The 14,628-nt window shown below is 42.7% G+C and overlaps 1 protein-coding gene across 1 annotated transcript in view; it reads left to right on the top strand.

Annotated features, from left to right (window-relative positions):
- Window positions 1-251: 251 nt before the first annotated feature.
- kifc3 (kinesin family member C3) overlaps window positions 252-14,628 on the top strand; it is a 58,954-nt gene continuing 44,577 nt past the window's right edge. The window contains exon 1 of the mRNA XM_039796172.1: window positions 252-1,877. Coding sequence (XP_039652106.1) covers window positions 1,677-1,877 — 201 coding nt within the window. The 5' untranslated portion in view covers window positions 252-1,676. The remainder of the gene's footprint in view (window positions 1,878-14,628) is intronic.

A 14,628-nucleotide genomic window follows, 5' to 3' on the forward strand; every position in this document is an offset into this window, starting at 1 on the left:
ATTCCTTCATGCAACTTGTATTCTTTCAGATGTTTCATACCAAATGTGGGTGGGAACAAATTCCCCGTCAAAAAGCCCAATATTATAATAATGTGTATATATATAAGTTAACCTGCAGGTCAAACAGAAACTAATTTTCACTGGACTTTAGTTAATGTGACACACACACACACACACACACACACACACACACACACACACGCACACACACAGTCACGCATGCACACAGACAAACGCACACACACAATAATATATAATATTCGGCCCAATCCTGGATTCGGTGCATCCCTACTTTTAAAAAACTATTATCAGTTTTATCTGTGAGACACACACACCTTTGTTAAGCATAGTCTCACTTAAAGTAGTCAAATGAAAATCTAGCTTTTAGTTTTTTTTCATGGTCCTATTAGTTGTTTTTTAAACATGCCAGTTCTTCCAAAATAATTTTCTCTTCTTTTGTTTGACTGATTTCACAAGAAAACCCTCTTCCATCAGTGAAAAATCAGATCAAACTCTGCTCCTACCTGGTGCCTATAATAAATCATTTTATTTTTCAGCCAAACAAACTCAAAATGTAAAATCTAGCTAGAATCTTTATTTGTTCTCCTTTTATGTGACACAAAACAGACTCTTTCCTTCCCTCAATGTGCTGGACTTTGATTGAAAACTCGAGATATATTGGGTGAATTTATTTGCACAAATGGATTAAGTTTCACACGTGTGTTTCTGACGCAGCAAGCTGTGACTTCAGAGGGTTGAAACGGACGCAAAGACGTCTGTGAGGGTGTCTTGAGTTACAGCGAGAGAGAAAAACTGAAGCTGTCGCACCTGGCAGCTCTGGTTACCTGTCGAATAACTGTGGACGTGACAACAGACGCGGAAGAGAGGACGGGACAAGGTCCACAGGTTTTTATCAGTTCTGTGGAAATGTGCTGTGGACTGTGAGTGGGCGGGACTCGGTACAGAGGTGAAGCAGGTGAGATACAAAAGCCCGGAGGAGAGAGAGAGAGAGAGAGAGAGAAGAGAGAGAGAGAGAGAGAGAGAGAGGAGAGAGGAGAGAGTGGATTACACAAACTGAACACAGCTGCAGGATTTAAAGCCCTTCGTTCAGCACGGGGAAACATTTGGACCGGGACACAGAGTTCTGTTTCTTCAGTCTGAATTCAAATCTGCAAAGATGTGAACGAGACGCCTGACTGGACCGAACGAACTCAGCTTCACACGGTTGGCTTCAGGTCAAGGCTGGGACGATGTGGGAGTAATATTTAGGGTTGGGACGATATGCGTCAGTCCTGATTCTAATCTTTCCCGAAACATGGGTGCCGATTGGATTTGTATTGCGATTTTGAGTTGAATAATACACTACTAGAGACAATATTTCGTGAGACATTTCTAAATGGTTTTCTATGAAGAATGCACATCACATGTCAGTCGGTCGGTCTGACATTTTTCATTTGTAAAGAAGAACATAAAATGGATTTTCTCTGTTTCACTGGAAATGGATATGCTGCAGTCGCCGTTAGCCGTACCGTATGAACTGGCATAAATCAGGAATACCGTGATACTATCGTTATCGAGAAGCCGCTGGTTATTCCGCCCTGTCCTAAACATCCACCTGGAATAACCTCGAGTCTGACTGGTTTCTTCGAGGAGAACTGGACCCGTCGGACGGCGTGATGTACGTCCTGTGCACGCTGGCGGTCCTGACCCTCCACGGCCTCTTTAAGAGCTGGAACAACAGAGCCGTGGAGGCAGGAGGAAGCTCGGAGGCAGCAGGGCGGAGCAACCGTTCAGGGAGGATTGTGGAGCAGCGAGGAGGGAGGAGCTGCAGGGCCGGAGGGCCGCGGCGGCATGGAGGAGACAGGAAGCGAGCGCAGGTGAGCCGATAAGAGAACTGAGGCAAAGCTAGGTCTGGGTATCGTTAAAAACATGTTGGACACCGATCAAGGGGGTAAGGTAGCATCTGGAACGCGTAGCTCCTATGGGGAGATTTTGAGGCTAACAAGCCATCACCTCTCGTTAGCATCCCATTGACTCCCATTCATTCTGACGTCACTTTGACAGAGAATAACTTTACATCTGAAGAGTTTAAAGACTCTATTTGTCCGTTGTTTATTTCTAAAGAAACACGACAATGTATAAAAGGCTCCATTACCTTGTAGCTCACGTTATGGCTCCATAGCAGACGCTTTTATAAAAATAGGCTAACGATTGGGTCATAACAACGAGACTTACTGTCACACAGTAGAGGAATTAGCCTGTGCCTATGTTATCTCCTTACATGTACCTATTGGATATGAATTCATGTCACAAGTTCTTGAATATCACTGTCACATAACTTCTTAATATTATGCATTAACTTAATATGGCGTACTGGCGTTATATTTTAAAATCAATAAATACTATGCAAATTGGCACAGCTACCAGAAGACTTAAGGCTGTTTTACGGTTGTGCGTAGAATCGATGGCGTACCCCCCGCAGACCCCTCTGCGTCTACGCCGTAGCCTGACATGAACCTCTTGAAAAATATCGTGGCGTTGTAGCGTTCGTCTACATGTCCTGGTTCTCCTTCTCCGTAAACAACATGAAATCAAGGAGAGGGTTAACTTCTCCTGGTCCAGATCTCCCACCGTGGTCAGAAAGAACAGGGGAGACTCTTTGGTTCTCTCACTAGGACTCTAGAGTCACTACTCACTCTGAAGATAATCACCATCACCCTCTCACTCACTCTACCACACACACACACACGCCGGCTCGATGCACACACCAGCGCACAAGTATAAACATCAAGCCACTTGTGTAGGCTGCGGCAAACTTTTTGGGAAACACTGATCCACATTTTAGTCTCTCTTTCTCTCTCGCTCTCTCTCTCTCTCTGTGTATCGGTCTCTGTGTTTATGTGGCTCTGTCTCTCTGGGCTTTTGGAAGGACAATGCTGTGTTAAATATGTGGCCAATGGCTGACCCATCCAAGGCTTTTAGTGTCTGCTGGTTAATGTCTGTATCCTGTTTCTGGTTCCCGTCATCAGCTTCAGATCATAACGTGACTCGTTACGTAGACGAGTCTCTGTCAGTCAGATCAGCAGTTATGTAACAGATTCATCTGATGATGTTAATCTCTGATCCTGCAGGCCAGCATTAACTCTTTATTTCATGAATGAACATTTTTATTTGAGTGCAGGCAGCTCCAGGAAGTCTTTAAATTACTCTTATAAAAGTCTTTGTATTATAAAAAAAAATGTCATGTATTTAAAATGTATTTATAAGGTTTTAATTTGAACATTTGTATCTGATTTTAGCATTACTTTTTAGGGGACAAACGTCCGTTTTAAGATAAGAAATAGGGATGTACTGGTCGCAAGTATTGGATCGGAGCCGATATGGGCATTTGTTGAGTCAAAGTGTGTGAGTCAGGCAGGCAGTTCAGGACATGAACACCTGTTTCCTGGGTGAAAGTCTTGTGTTTTCTCCTTAACTTCTCCAGGACATTAACACCTGTTTCCTGGGTGAAAGTCTTGTGTTTTCTCCTTAACTTTCTTCAGGACATGAACACCTGTTTCCTGGGTGAAAGTCTTGTGTTTTCTCCTTAACTTCTTCAGGACATGAACACCTGTTTCCTGGGTGAAAGTCTTGTGTTTTCTCCTTAACTTCTTCAGGACATGAACACCTGTTTCCTGGGTGAAAGTCTTGTGTTTTCCCTTAACTTCTTCCAGGACATGAACACCTGTTTCCTGGGTGAAAGTCTTGTGTTTTCTCCTTAACTTCTCCAGGACGTGAACACCTGTTTCCTGGGTGAAAGTCTTGTGTTTTCTCCTTAACTTCTTCAGGACATGATCACCTGTTTCCTGGGTGAAAGTCTTGTGTTTTCTCCTTAACTTCTTCAGGACATGATCACCTGTTTCCTGGGTGAAAGTCTTGTGTTTTCTCCTTTAACTTCTTCAGGACATGAACACCTGTTTCCTGGGTGATAGTCTTGTGTTTTTAGGACCCCCGACCTCCTCCCTACGTGGATCTTCACGCTCTTATACAGTAGCAGTCAACGTGCTGCTGACAGTAATCAATACGTGAAATACATACCAGTTACAGAGCTTTACTTCTCCCAGCTATAGGTACAAATGCATCATGGGAACAGGCTGAATTGTTCCCAGATTCTTTTGCAATTTTATAAATTTTTCCTCTCTTTGCACCATCTACACACACACACACAGAAACACACACACCCACACAGTGCTGTTTAATATTTCAGTCGGGGGGGAGGAGCAGCTGCTCACGCTTCAGTTGAGGCTGAAATATTTATCCGTTGACGGAGAGGAGGAGGGGCTAGAGGAGGTGTGATGCTGCTGTGCTGTTGCTAGGGGAACAGAGAGGAAGGAAGTGTGTGTGTGTGTGTGTGTGTGTGTGTGGTTGTGTGTTGGGGGGGGTCGTCGGGCGGCATTGACACTGATCCTGCTGTTTTCAGTGTGTGTGACTGTGTGTGTGAAGCTGCAGCGAGAGGGGAAAAAGATGCAGGAATGAATCGGACGGCAAGGCCGCAGGGAAGGAGGTAAGGACCGAGAGAACCACACACAAAGACCGAGGGATAGAGGGGATGGAGGGATGGAGAAAACAGACATGTTGAAAACAGACATGTTGAATCCAGACGCAGAGGGATCAGGCAGACTGGGGGGGGTCTGGCTGTAACCTGATGCAGAGCGTGGTGTTTCTGATGACCTGAATACGTGTCATGTGTCGTGTGTTCAGAGGATGTACGTTTTATTTCTCTCCCTCGCTCGTCCTGATAATCCTGCTTTTGTCTGGTAACGTTTTGGGCTCCGTTGTGCCTGCTATGATCCTCGCTGTGTCCCACATGTCTGTGGCTCACTGGAACAGGTCTATTCCCACCCAGGATTTCATTTGTTACCTAGAAGGTAATAGACATGCTGCTTGCTGTAAATTTGCTCACCAAAAAGGCTGGATGTGTTCACACAACCCTGTTACTCTATTACTTTACACCTCTAGAATTGACTGTTGATTTGTGTCTATCCTACTGTCTACATTATTCTCTCATGTTGTCTGTATTTAATGCTGGTCTCTAGATTATGGATGGATGGATGGATGGATGGATGGATGGATGGATGGATACTTATTTATCCCGAAGGAAATATACATACTTACACATATGCACACAGACATATGACATCCATCCACGCACACATACTACAAAAAAACAAAGGAAGATCTCAATAGTGTGCCCTTACAGTAAAGTTAGATTGTATGTTTAAAGGGGTGGTGTGGAAAAAAATGCATAAAGGTGCAATGATATCATACTGCAAGACGGTGCCAGTGCAAATTCTGTATCTATTCTGGTACAACAGGCTATACAATATATCATAAATAGAATAATCATTACTTAACTATACATAGACACTAGTAAAGACTTATCCTTGCACTATTGGACTTATCTGCACTATCACCATTACACACACTCTCATAGAGCACCTTACCATGCAGACTGCATCACAGACACACACACTCTCTCTCGCTCTCTCTCTCGCTCTCTCTCATAGAGCACCTTACCATGCATACTGCATCTCAGGGTCAGTCCCTGTCCTGTCACTGCAAGCCTCTCATGTTTTTACATCCCTTAGTACATTCATGTGGATTTTTCATGTAGTATATTTTCTTTTATTGTCCATATTATTGATTTGTTATTGTCATCTTATCTTCTTGTTTATGATGTATGTGTATGTTGTGTGTGATGTCTTTAAGCTACTGGGACCTTGAATTTCCCCTTGGGGATCGATAAAGTATCTCTCTCTCTATCTGTCCTTATATCTAAACCAGAGAAGGTACGTAGTTAAGTTGATAAAAAGATGGAGGTTTGGCTTAAGGTCAGACATTACTTCACTTCCTCAAGGTTACCTCGTGACGCAGAACGTGACGTATGCACTGTCCGAAATAAAGGTATACGGTTGAGGTCCATTTATGGTCTCTGAGGTACTACTGCTGGTGATGTACCCCCAAAGGGTCATAGCTGATATCATAAGGTACATATTTATACTTTTTCTAGGTTACAAAGGGTTCAAACTGTAAGAGAACAAGTATGTACCCTTGTAAAGGGGTACAATTGGTGTACCTTCGAGAGTACTGCCCCAGTGACGAGCTGTTGGACCCCTTAAGGTAAAAATTTTGCACATTATTTCTGACAGAGTAGCTCCATTTGTTCCGGAAAGTTAAAAACTCTATTTCATTTCTTTTCAAATGGGACCTGAACCCCGGTCTCCTGGGTGAAAGTCTAGCAGTTTCTAACAGTGCCCAGCAGGGCCTAGCAGGGTGTAGCAGTGCCTAGCTTTTTGTTAGAAGATAAAACATATCAACATTAGCTCACTAAGAACCTGGGAACCACAATACCAAACTGGCAGTTTGATTTTCTGTGTACTGAATTGTTTACCTAAAGTAAACTTCTTTGACTTTTATGAACATCATGTCTTTTTTGTAAATATTAGTTTTTCAAAAATGATACGTTTAAAAAAATCCCAATATATCGCCTTACGCACAGTATCGAAATATATCGCAATATATTGAATCGTGACCCATGTAGCGTATCGCTAGATTCTTGCCAATACACAGCCCTACAAGGTATATAATGTAATTAACCACGAACGTTGGTCCAGACTTTTAGGTGTGAAAATGCCCGTAAAGACAATAAAATCTCCAACTCGGGCAGCGCTTCTGAGACGCTCCCGGTGTGGTACGGCGCCTGGCGGTGGACAGAACAAAACCAGAACGCAACACAGACACACCCGGTGGAGAATCAGGGTTATACTAACACCTTACTTCCTGCTTTGCTCCTGTCAGAACTACTACGGCCACTAGAGGGAGCTACCACTAGAAACCTAAATATAGGTCAGAATGATGCTGGGACTAACCACTTATTGGAGCGTTTCTCTGAGGACACCTCTCCAAAGTGCTAGGGGTGTGGGAAAAAATCGATAAAGCATAGTATCGCAATATTTTCCCTGGCAATACTGTATCGATACACAGATGCCAAGTATGGATCTTATATATGTGTTGGTCAGTTTGTCTGCTTGACAATCTGATTTTGCAGCAATACAATTGAAGTGAGATGAACAAACAGAAATGTATTGTTTTCTTTTGGGGACATAATTTGAAATTGGGAAAAATTTGAAGTTGGAAAAAAGGTAATAAATTACCATATATCGCAGAAAATTGCAATATCTTTAAAATCGCAATAATATTGTATCGTGACATAAGTATCGGGATGATATCGTATCGTGAGGCCTCTGGTGATTCCCACCCCTACAAAGTGCCAGACGCCATCGAATGTGAGCTTTTGCCCACTCAAGTCATTTACGATGAGAGAGAGAGATTTTCGGACCCCTCAGTACAGTAAAACTGCATATTTTAGAGTGGTCTTTTATTGTGTCCAGCCTAAGTCACACCTGTGCAATAATCCTGCTGTCTAATCAGCAGCTCGATATGCTACATCTGTGAGGTGGATGGATTATCTCTGCAAAGGAGAAGTGCTCACTGACACAGATTTAGACACATTGGTGAACAATATTTGAGAGAAATAGGCCTTTTGTGTACATAGAAAAAGTCTTACATCTTTGAGTTCAGCTCATGGAAAATGGAGGCAAAAACAAAAGTGTTGTGTTTATAATTTAATTCTGTGTAGGTCAGAATGATGCTGGAACAAACCACCTAGGGGAGCGTTTCTCGGGGAGGACGGTCTCTTCCGAGCGTAGCGTTAAAGAAAGTTAATTTGTAATTAGCGTTGGTGTGTTAGGTGACCACGACTCAAGACTAAATGGAGTCAAAGCTGAGGGAATATTTACAGATTCATCATGTCAGATGCATGATTGGACCCTCTGACGATAAATAATTGACAGGAAAGTGATCAGAGGGCCAGTGTTTAAGCTCCAGCGGTCTTACGTATCCAGTCTGACATCAGACACTGAAGCCAACAGATCACTTTTGAGTTTATATGCACATGTTCCAAACGTTTCAGTCTACGAGCTGTTGATCAGGCAGCCAGAGAACCCCCTGTTGTGTGTCTGCTCTGCCTTTTTTATTACCACGAGTTTACAGGCACGTCTCTGCTGATTGGCTATCACCTGGGACACAGCCAGTAAACCAGAGGAAACATATCTCAGAGCTGTTGCACGCCGTTTCACAGCGTTCAACACGGAAACGGTACGCACCGTTTAGAGATTGAACGTGCCGCTGGTCTCACAGCATGGGCGGGCGGAGCTACACCCAGGTATTTTTCTTTAGCTGCTGCAGCTTGTGTGTGTGTGTGTGTGTGTGTGTGTGTGTGTGTGTGTGTGTGTGTGTGTGTGTGTGTGTGTGTGTGTGTGTGTGTGTGTGTGTGTGTGTGTGTGTGTGTGTGTGTGTGTGTGTGTGTTCTTGTGTAACTATATTCGTGGGGTCTAAAAACCGGGAGTCCAGTATACTTGTGGGGCCAAAATGCTGGACCCCACAAGTTTAAAGGGCTGTTTGAGGGTTAAGACTTGGTTTTAGGATTAGGGATAGAATTAGGTTATGGTTAGGGTGAAGGTAAGGGTTAAGGTTAGACATTTAGTGGTGATGGTTAAGGTTAGGGTAAGGGTTAAGGTTAGGCATTTAGTGGTGATGGTTAAGGTTAGGCATTTAGTGGTGATGGTTAAGGTTAGGGTAAGGGTTAAGGTTAGGCATTTAGTTGTGATGGTTAAGGTTAGGGTAAGGGGCTAGGGAATGCATTATGTCAATGACGGGTCCCCACAAAGATAGTGCCACAAACCTGTGTGTGTGTGTGTGTGTGTGTGTGTGTGTGTGTGTGTGTGTGTGTGTGTGTGTGTGTGTGTGTGTGTGTGTGTGTGTGTGTGTGTGTGTGTGTGTGTGTGTGTGTGTGTGTGTGTGTGTGTGTGTGTGTGTGTGTGTGTGTGTGTGTGTGTGTGTGTGTGGGTGTGTGGGGTGTGAGCAGACAGGGTTTGACTCTGAGCACATGGAGACTGAACAAAAACGCCGAGATGATTTGACCCAGTTTAGTGGAGTAGGAGGAGGAGAGGAGGAGGAGGAGAAAAGGAGGAAGGGATTTAACATCTCCAGGAGAGAGAAACAGCAGGAGAGGCGCGCTGCAGATTTAGCTGATTTCACATTGATTTGATGTCAGTTTCTTAATATTTCCACTAGAAATCTCTGGAATATAAAACCGTTTAAATGTTGATCTTTTCTAAACTGCAGCATCATTAGATACTTACCTGCTAATAATTTTTTATTTTTATAGATGTATTAATAACAATAATCTACTGCGATGTTAATCTGTTTAGTAGTGTTGCCAAGATATTTTAATCGAAAATGAGTTCTCTAACACTGATTTTCTTTAAACTGGTTGACGCATTTGTAATTGTTTGGCCCATAACTCCTTATATTTTCTGTTATAATGCACACATTCAAAACGACCACGTACAGAGGCGCTAATTCTAATTTATTTTGATGGGTTTGTATTGAAGAATTCACAGGTGTGTGTGTGTGTGTGTGTGTGTGTGTGTGTGTGTGTGTGTGTGTGTGTGTGTGTGTGTGTGTGTGTGTGTGTGTGTGTGTGTGTCTCAGGTTTCCCCCCATGAAAGAAACACACACGGTAATGTGATGCATTCACCACAGGGGGGCGCCATATCTCTGTCTCAGTTTCTCTGCAGAGAACTGAATGTTTCACCTCTAACGGGAGAGAGCTGGAAGGGACTGTGTGTGTGTGTGTGTTTTTTGTGTGTGGTGTGTGTGTGTGGTTGTGTGTGTGTGTGGTTGTGTGTGTGTGTGTGTGTGTGTGTGTGTGTGTGTGTGTGTGTGTGTGTGACTGATCCAGAGTCAGATTCTGAAGTGTTTTCAGCCTGTGAAGGTGTCAGACCGCTGCAGATGGCTCTGTGTTGCGTTGTCCCGCGTGGCTCCTCAGTTTGTTTGACTCGGATATTTTGTTGCTCTGAACAGAAGTACCGACATACGGCTGAAAGCTCAACAAGGAAAACCTAAACGGTTATTTTTACTATGTGCAGATATTACAGCTGCACAATGTATCGTTGAAGATTGAACATCACCAGTCATTCAGTCAGGCATTTATTTAATTTGTAAAGAACATAACATGGAGTTTATGCTTTTTCTGCTCTTGCTTTGTTCAGCTGGAAACGCATATTATGATGTTGCATCAAAAAAGCACTTTCATGATGCAGCGTTTTACTTTCCCCGGGCCATCACGCAACCCTTATTGTTGAACTGTGTGTGTGTGTGTGTGTGTGGAGAAATGTGTCAGCAGTTGTCAGTATTAATAATGCTTTCATATACTGTGTCAATCTGTGTGTGTGTGTGTGTTGCCAGCATGTTACTCCATCCTTAAAGCTTTAATCCGCCCTCACAAAGCTGTGTGTGTGTGTGTGTGTGTGTGTGTGTGTGTGTGTGTGTGTGTAATACCTTCTTATCCTGGAGGTTTTAACTGCCAAAGGAACGTCGATATGTACGAATGAATAACTCACTTGTTGTGAAATCCTGCCGGGCGTTATGGAACCAGAGGACAAAAGATTAATACTTTTTAAAAACATTTATGTATCCGTTAGGTTTTTGGACCGTTGGTTGGACACAAACAGACATTTTTAAAGAGGTCTCATTGGACTGTGATTGGGCAATTAATCAGTGTTTATTCATAACAATAATCAATGAAGAAACTCTGTTTAGTTTGTTTGTTAGTTGAAGCAACGACATGTAAAAGCTTGCAGGGCTGATTTTATTGCTCTGAAACTGGTTGACGCATTTATAATTGTTTGGCCCGTAACTCCTTATATTTTCTGTTATATGGCACACATTCAAATAAGTTTGGCCATCCCTGGTTTAGTGTATTAGCATGCTAACATTGTCTGTAATTGTCTGTAATCTGTAAACACAGTGCAGCTAGTCTCCTTTGTCTTTAGCTGCAGACTGTTGGAATCCATTCCAGTGAAATACAACCACACGTTAAACCGTTGAGCTGTCAGCATTTTAACCGTGTTTAAGCCAGCTACTAGCTAACGGTAGGCTAGTCTATATCCATGATGTTCCACTTCCGGTGCCGCCAGAAATTCAGCCGGATGTCCCTCATTTCAGCCGGCGTTCTAACCTCCGGTGGATTTGTGAGGACTATGGTTAGCTGCTCCTCAGATCTCTGCAGGGTAAATCCAGACAGCTAGCTAGACTATCTGTCTGTCTGTCTGCCTGTCTAACAGCTAGCTAGACTATCTGTCCAATCGGAGTTTTCTGTTGCACGACTAAAAAACTACTTTTGAAAGTACACATGTTCCACCAAAACCAGTTCCTTCCTGAGAATATTTAGCAGAGGCACCGTGGCTCCGTCCGGAGCTTAGCCCCGCCCCAAGACGATTGTGATTGGTTTAAAGAAATGCCAATAAACCAGAGCAGGTTTTTCTCCCATCTTGTAATGTTGTGTGGACTAGCCAGACCTTCCTCTGCAGCGCTGTGGAGGAAGGTCTGGCAATAGAACAAAAGATACTAATTTTTAAAAATGAATTTCTTTTGGAAACGCTGCTCGAACGAGATTAGTTTTTCAACTGGAGATAAAACTCTTGTGTGGATGGAGATAGTTTTTATCAGAATCAGAAAGGGTTTTATTGCCAAGTACGTTTTTTGACACATACAAGGAATTTGTTTTGGTGTTGTTGGTGCACATCACACATTCTCTAAATGTAATATTCAACAATATAAGTATAGGTATAAACAATATAAGTATATGTACACAGTATGTATTACATTAAAAATAAAGATAGAAATAAAATAAAATTAATAAAAACACCTCTTAAAAATAAAAACGCATGTAGCCTAAAGGCAGTTACACACCGGGCCGATAATCGGCCGTCTGACAGTCTGGCGAGGTCGGTGACTCGAGTCTGTTCGGTGTGTGTCCGTGCTGTCGTCGTGGGGCCGTCAGCTTTAATTTGGGCCGATTTGACTTGTTGAATTGGACTTAATGACCAATCCGATTGGTGGGGGGGCTAGCCCTGGACTAGCGAATCAGGGCACTTATTTTAAAACACTTAACGGAAATAATGAGCGGGATGAGCGTGACTAGAGTCTCTCAAAATCTGACAAATCTTTTAAACTGACCTTTTGTTGATCTGAAATGAAGACAGATTCAGGAACAGCACGGCCTATTTCTCTCTTCAGATGTTTTCAGAAACCTGTTTCAGTGAACTATTTTAGTACGATATGAGATCAGATTCTGAACGAGCCGCCATTATGGTTCAACTTGAAATCCGGGAGAAGCCAGACCCAGGTGACGCGTCATTTCCGGTTTTAATTTCTTGGGGCGACAATACAGATTATCGCCGTTCTGGAACGTGCGCTCAAGTCGGCGTCTCTTCGGTGTGTTCTGAGGCACTTTTTGGACCTCGGGGAGACTGATCAGTCCAATGGGTTGGTGTGTCAGAGCCTTTAGTGGCACCGAAATCTGTGTTGTCATTCGTAAATTGGAAACACTGCACAGCCTGGGGTGTTCTGACTCTGGGGAACGCCCTTCTCTTTGTCTTCTGTTCTGCAGTTTCTGTTGTTGCTTTTAAAAAGCAACCGAAGACTCACTTGTTTAAACTCGTCTCATGTTTTGTGACTGGGTTTTGAAGTATTCATTTTTTTATTTCCATTGGTATTTTATTTCTGTTTTTGCTTGCTCATTCTACTGTTTGGGTCTTATTTTAACAATTTTATAATGTGAAGCACGTTGTGACTTTGTCTGTAAAAGGTGCTATTTTAAATACACTTACTATTATTATTATTATTATTATTATTATTAGGGATGCACTGAATCCAGATTTTTGGCGACTCCTCCTCCCATCCTCCATTCATGAACACAGTAAACACATGAATGAAGTAAACAGGGACTGTCCTTCCTTTGCCGTACCTGAAGTTGCTGCATTCTGGCTGCTGTCTGGAGATTCCTTCATGAACAACTCGTATTCTTTCAGATGTTTCAGACCAGATGTTGTAACAGCGGCCATGTTGTGTATAGTTTAGGGTCCTCGCCACCACCAGACCAATCAGCATTGACCAGATTGAACATGTAGCTGGACTTGAATGGCCTTCTTTTGACTGAAAGTTCTGCAAAACAACAACTTTTTCTGCTCACCAGATCCATGTCCACTTCCTCACAGCCTGCTGCATTGAACGCTCCACCTACGTAAACACCTTCCCGTAATAAATGGCGCCAAAATTCTACGGGTCCCCGAATCAAATAATCGATGCGTGGAATCGTGGACATGGACGATGCTGCATCGATAATCAGCCGGCTCATAATCGATTATTTCTGTTGATAATTTAATGTAGGCCTAACAACATTTCTGTTTACATATTCTGGTATGTTTTGCACATTCAGGAGGTGCCATGTGCTCAGTGCTGTATAGTTTTATGTATCCAATTTATTTAGTATTAGAGCACTGCAGAATGTTTTGTTTTTGAAGCTTGAAAAGCTATGAATTAAATATCCTACATGGCTTTAATAGAAACATTTATTTGACGCATCGTGATGCATCGAGAAATTGAATTGAATCGCTGACATGATAATCGGATCGTGGAGATCAGTGAAGATTTACAAATACACTTTTATTTGATTATGGCCCGGCCGATTATCGATGCAGCATCGTCCATGTCCACGATTCCATGCATCGAGTATTTGATTAATTTCAACACCTCTACTCGTTACCATAAACGTGCTGTTATCACGAAATATGCGTCCCATTCTAAAACATTAGTTTAAAATTTGTGCTCACCAACACGATAAAAAAACAGAAAAACCTGTCCCTGTACACGTATCAATAGATTAAAGGTCCCATGGCATGAAAATTTCACTTTATGAGTTTTTTTAACATTAATATGAGTTCCCCCAGCCTGCCTATGGTCCCCCAGTGTCTAGAAATGGTGAGAGGTGTAAACCGAGCCCTGGGTATCCTGCTCTGACTTTGAGAAAATGAAAGCTCAGATGGACCAATCAGGAATCTTCTCCTTATGAGGTCATAAGGAGCAAGGTTACCTCCCCTTTCTCTGCTTTACTACGCTGCGAGGAATTTGGCCCACCCATGAGAGAGAGAGACATCATGGCTTTCAAATGAGCAAAGTGGCAGTTGGTCAAGACCACACCCACCCACCCCCCCCCCCTCTCTCCTCCCTAATAGCTAGAGACACAGAAATGGCACATCCTAAGGAAAGCTCATTGTGGGACTGGCTCTAGTGGCTGTAATTCTGCACCAAGGCTGAATTTCAGGAAAGAGACTTCAGATACAGTATTAGGGGACCACTAAGGTCTATATAAAAGAGACTTCAGATACAGTATTAGGGGACCACTAAGGTCTATATAAAAGAGACTTCAGATACAGTATTAGGGGACCACTAAGGTCTATATAAAAGAGACTTCCGATACAGTATTAGGGACCACTAAGGTCTATATAAAAGAGACTTCCGATACAGTATTAGGGACCACTAAGGTCTTATATAAAAGAGACTTCCAGATACAGTATTAGGGGACCACTAAGGTCTATATAAAAGAGACTTCAGATACAGTATAAGGGGACCACAAAGGTCTATATAAAAGAGACTTCAGATACAGTATTAGGGGACCACTAA

This window comes from Perca fluviatilis, chromosome 3 (assembly GCF_010015445.1).
Source record: "Perca fluviatilis chromosome 3, GENO_Pfluv_1.0, whole genome shotgun sequence".
Taxonomy (NCBI): domain Eukaryota; kingdom Metazoa; phylum Chordata; class Actinopteri; order Perciformes; family Percidae; genus Perca; species Perca fluviatilis.